General features: G+C 38.8%; 1 protein-coding gene across 1 annotated transcript in view; it reads right to left on the reverse strand.

Moving 5' to 3' along the window:
* The window catches only part of PKD1L3 (polycystin 1 like 3, transient receptor potential channel interacting), a 77790-nt gene that overhangs the window by 44088 nt on the left and 28472 nt on the right, over positions 1–5230 (reverse strand). The window contains 2 exon segments of the mRNA XM_019653721.1: positions 4049–4227; positions 4510–4611. Coding sequence (XP_019509266.1) covers positions 4049–4227; positions 4510–4611 — 281 coding nt within the window.

Genomic DNA, 5230 nt, shown 5'->3' on the forward strand with positions numbered 1-5230 from the left:
GTTCAGCATCTTAGCTGTGGAGGGCAGTGTCACTGGCCCTCATATGTGGGATCCAAACCGGGGCCCTCTGGTGTCCCAAGCCAGTTCTTAACCAACGCACCATTTGGCCAGCCCAAAAATCATATTTTTTTGATAAATGAAAATCCAGATCTGATGAATTAGAATGTACTATGAGTTTAAGAAACATTAAACCACACACAAAAGTCAGTAGCTAGAAGACCTAGGTAACAAAAGAAACCCAAAGCTGATGCAAGGATAGAAACTGAGTGGTTCCAGGGAGGGGGCCCCCGGATGGCAGGCCAGAGACCTGATTTCAGGCCTGTCTCTGTCACCAGGTGGCTGTTTAGGGCAAGTCACCCAATCTCTCTAGTTTTCTTATCTTTCAAACAAGGAGTCTAAACTAAAGGATCTCTAAGATTTCTTCCAGCCCCAAAAGACATGACTTTACTGCCAAGACCAGCAAGAAGAGCAGAGCGCATGTTCCAATTTGGGCGAGAGCCAGAAAAAGCTCGTTTAATATAGTGTGAAGCGACACTGTAACTTGCTTTATTCACTCTAATTATTTTTCCCAACATTTTTTAAACGCACAAGGGTAGCTGTTTATTAAGACTTTTCAGTTACATTTAAAGTTTATATCCAGAAAGTATGTTTTCTGGTCAAGTATATTCTGGGCACTATTTATGTATCTTAGAAATTCTTAACTATTTATTATCTGTCTCAGAAATTCTTAACTTTTCTAAACTACAGTGTAGTCATTCTGATCTTATACCAAGACTTACTGAGCTATCTCTGGGCCTTACCCAAATTTAGGAATAGAAATAAAGTTGAAATATAACTTATATATATAATTTATATTTCAACTTTATTTCTAATATATATCATTTATGATAGATAAAGTTTGAAATAGATATTTATCATCTATGATAGATAAAGTTTGAAATATATATAGCCCACTGTGCTGGAACTTTACTTCTGCAGGAGTGTCAACATTTTATTATGAAAATTTTCAACCATACAGAAAGTTGAGAGAATTTTACAGTGAACACCCATATAGTCACTAATCAGATTCCATAATTAACATTTTACTAAATTTGCTTTATTACATATACCAGGGGTGCCAAAAAAAATGTATACAAGTGGACACTTTGGTCAACATTGCTCATACAGTAGTTTGCCATAATCAGAAGTGTCTGGACGCTGATGGTAGCCACTTTGAGCAGCTCTTGTAATAACAGGTCAAATGTGACTTGTATTCATTTTTTGTTATCTGTATATATTGAGTATTACAATTTTAATTGTTTTCCTTCCTTAAAATGCAAATACATTTTTTTGGCACCCTCTGTATAGACTTCTATCCATCCCACAATCCATCTTTTTAAAAATAATCTTTCAGGGCCGGCCAAGTGGCNCACACACACACACACACACACACACACACACACACACACACACACAATGGAATATTGTTCAGGTATAACACAGAATGAAATCTTGCCACGTGCAACACGGATGGACCTTGAGGGCATTATGTTAAGTGAAATAAGTCAGACAGAGAAAGACAAATACCATATGATCTCATTTATATATGAAACCTGAAAAAAATTTAAGAAAAAAACAAGCTCATAGATACAGAGAACAGGTGGTTGCCGGAGATGGGGGGTAGGGGGATGGGGGAAGTGGGTAAAGGAAGTCAAAAGGTACAAACTTCCATCTATAAAATAAATGTCATGATGATATAATATACAGCATGGTGATTATAGTTAATAATACTGTATTGCATAACGTTTGAAAGTTGCTAAGAGAATAGATCTTAAAATTTCTCATCACCAGAAAATAAAACTCTGTGACTATACATGGTGATAGATGTTAACTAGACTTATTGTGGTGATCATTTCACAATATATACAACTATTAAATCATTGTGTTGTACATCTGAAACTAATATGTTGTATGTTAATTATACCTCAATAAAAATAAATAATTTAAAAAAGAAGTAATCTTGTACTGTCAGTGAGTGTCCAAGTAAATGGATTCTTTCGCTGTGAGGCAAGAACTGAAGAAATGAGAGCTGATCCCATTTTCCCTTCCCAGCCTCTAAGGGAGTTCATGTACCAATCACCAAAATGCAGACTTCTGTACCTAAGAATAGTCCAGTGTGTGTATGTAAAGTTTCCTTGTCCATATGTGACAGCCCTGCCACCTCTAAAAGTATCCCATATGCCTCTATCTTCCATCACCAGCGTCTGAGGGGGTGCAAAAGGGGGATTGGGGCTTGGTCATCAACATTTATATTAATGACTTATTCTCCTATTTGGTTCTGTGGCTTTGTTTTGACTTCACAGAGCCATAGGCCCTGAAATTTTGTCCTTTTTCCAACCACAATGTTTTATTTACCATGTGTCTAACTTCTCTACTAACTTTGACTGTCAACAAACCTGTTCTCTAAACACCTAACTGTTCAACCTCTTTGACTTTATCTTGCAATTAGTCAGTAAACTTCCTGCTTTACTGTAATTATGCTATTTCCCCAAGAGTCTATGTCTACTGTCATGAAACCACTTAAATTTCACTGGTCAAAATCTTTGTTTAATTTTAGGTCAAAGGTATTTTCTGTATGAGGAATAGAGGCTCCTTTAAAGCTAAAATATTCCTGGGGACTATTTTATTGGGGCAGTTTATAAAACCACAGGTGACTAAGCTGTATTGGATTTAAAGTTAGCTAGTGCATCTTATAGAGATAAAGCTTGCATTTAAGAGCAGAGCATAAAAGAGGAGAAAATATTCATTTTCTGACTGATGAGAAACCAGTCATGGGCTTTTTGTGCTCCCAGTGTAACTTTTATTTTCTTATTCTTTTATACGTGAGGAAAAAAAGAATCTAATGTGACTGTATAAATTCAATGTAAAAAATTTTGAAAATACCTAAAAATATACTGAAGGAAAATTTTAAAATTCATAATCCTACTACCCAGAGATAACTACTGGTAATAATTTAGTGTGTATAGCTCTAGACATTTTCCTACACGCGTACATTAAAAAAAAATCAACTGTATTGTGGTATAATTTACATATGATAAAAGGCATCCATTTAAAAGGTACAGCTCAATGCATTTTGACAAATGTGTACACTTTGTCAGCACCACCATTAGGATGTCACCCCAAAAAGTTCCCTTATGCCCCTTTCCAGTCAATCCCCCTCAGGCTCACTCCTGGCCTTTGTTTAGAATTTCATACATATAGAATCACACAGTATGTATTCTTGTGTCTGGCTTCTTTCGCTCAGCATAATATTTTCTGGAATTCATCCACGTTGGGGATATCAGCAGATTGTTCTTTTTGGCAGTGAGTCATACTCCACTGAATGAAACAAACTAACATTTGTTTATTCATCACAGATAGACATCTGTGTTGTTTCCAGTTTTCAGCTACTAACAATAAAGGTGCTATGAATATATATGTATAAGTCTTGGATGAACATATTTTTTCATTTATGTTGGATAAATACCTAGGGGTGGAATGTCTGGTAAATGTATGTATGTTTAACTTTATAGGAAACTGACAAAAGGTTCTCTAACGTGGCTGCACCATTTTACACCCCCACTGGCGGCTGTCTGAGAGCTCTAACTGCTCCCCATCCTTACTCAAAATTGGTTTTGTCAGACTTTTTAATTTTAGTCATTCTGGTGGGTGTTTAGTGTTATCTCACTGTGGTTTTAATTTGCATTTCCTGATGACTAATGAAGTTGAGCAGCTTTTCAATATTTCATTGTTATGATTTGTTCTTCACAATCATGACAACATTTAATGAAAATAAAAGAAAAAAAACCCATCTATCATTCTACCATCCGCAAAAAATCATGTTGTTAATTTTCCATATTGCTTTCCAGGGTTTCTTCTTTATAGGCAGCTTTGACATTTAAATCTAATTGTCATTTGTTTCTCTTTGGCCCAAAGCATTACGTTATTTATTGTGAGGACATGCTGGACTTGCCCCAGAATGCTGAAGATCCACAGCGAAGCAACAAGCCAGCATGATCCAGATACTTACCACGAAGGGCTGCCACCCGAGTTGTCATGCCAGAGCCGGAGGCTGTGCAGTTCCCCTAGAGAGGACTGAGTGCTGAGGAGGAAGACATCCAGTCCCCCGCGTTCAAAGACTGCCTTCTGGGAGTCCCAGAGGTGATGGGGCTCACTCCGTCCCTCTGATCCATAGAGGGTGATAACCACCTAAAGTGTGACAAGGAAAGATAAAATACACGAAATTCTAACATGATTCTTTGGGTTTATCCCTAAGGAGAAAGATAAAGACAGAGAAAACTGTACTGAGCTGAAGTCTGTGGGATGTTAGACAGGTATAGAGGGCCCTTCAGAGTTACAGTTTAGAACGAGGAAATACTACTCTGTGTGATCTCTTGTAGATGCTACAGGACACCGGCGTATCACCAAGTCAGTGTATCTCATGTGGCAGAAGATACAGAGCAATGAATGAAGAACATTTATTTCATTCACCTTAGCAGTTGTAGAGGCCTTTCTTCGATATCCAGTGGAGACCTGAATAAGGTAGTTGAATTGAGAGTTGGGATCATTATCAGCCAGGACGGTGACCTTCACCTGCAAGAAAAGCAGAACCAAGAAAATTGGCAGACCTTTACTGAGTACAGTGGAGCTGCTTCCTCCGGCTAAGACACAGGAGGATGCACTACTGCAGATGTGCCCCTGTACCGAAACAAAGCTGACGTGTAGGTAGAAGGTAAATAGACAAGCAGACCTAAGGTAAGTGATGAGGGGAAAATGAGGGCTAAAAGTCCAGGGTTTATACCTCTAAAATGAAACAGTCATAAAATCAATAGATCAGGCCTTGGGCCTCTAAATCTTCCCACCTCCCTCCCACCCAGGTAGAGTTACCAGATAACATACAGGATACCCAGGTAAAACCTGAATTTCAGAAAAACAATGAATAACTTGGGACATACTTGTACTAAAAATACATTCACTGGCCAGCCGAGGGGCATGTTGGTTAAGAGCTGGCTTGGGACGCCAGAGGACCCTGGTTCGGATCCCACATATGAGGGCCGGTGACACTACCCTCTATAGCTAAGATGCTGAACAACAGCTCAATCTGGAGCTGGACTGCTGTGAGTCGCCAGCAATGGCGTAGGCTGCAGCCCCTGCTGCAGTGGGTTGCCATGGGCTACCGTGTGTAGCCAGCAGCCAGCGTGAGCGGCCAGCA

This window comes from Hipposideros armiger, unplaced genomic scaffold (genome assembly GCF_001890085.2).
Source record: "Hipposideros armiger isolate ML-2016 unplaced genomic scaffold, ASM189008v1 scaffold_9, whole genome shotgun sequence".
Taxonomy (NCBI): Eukaryota; Metazoa; Chordata; class Mammalia; order Chiroptera; family Hipposideridae; genus Hipposideros; species Hipposideros armiger.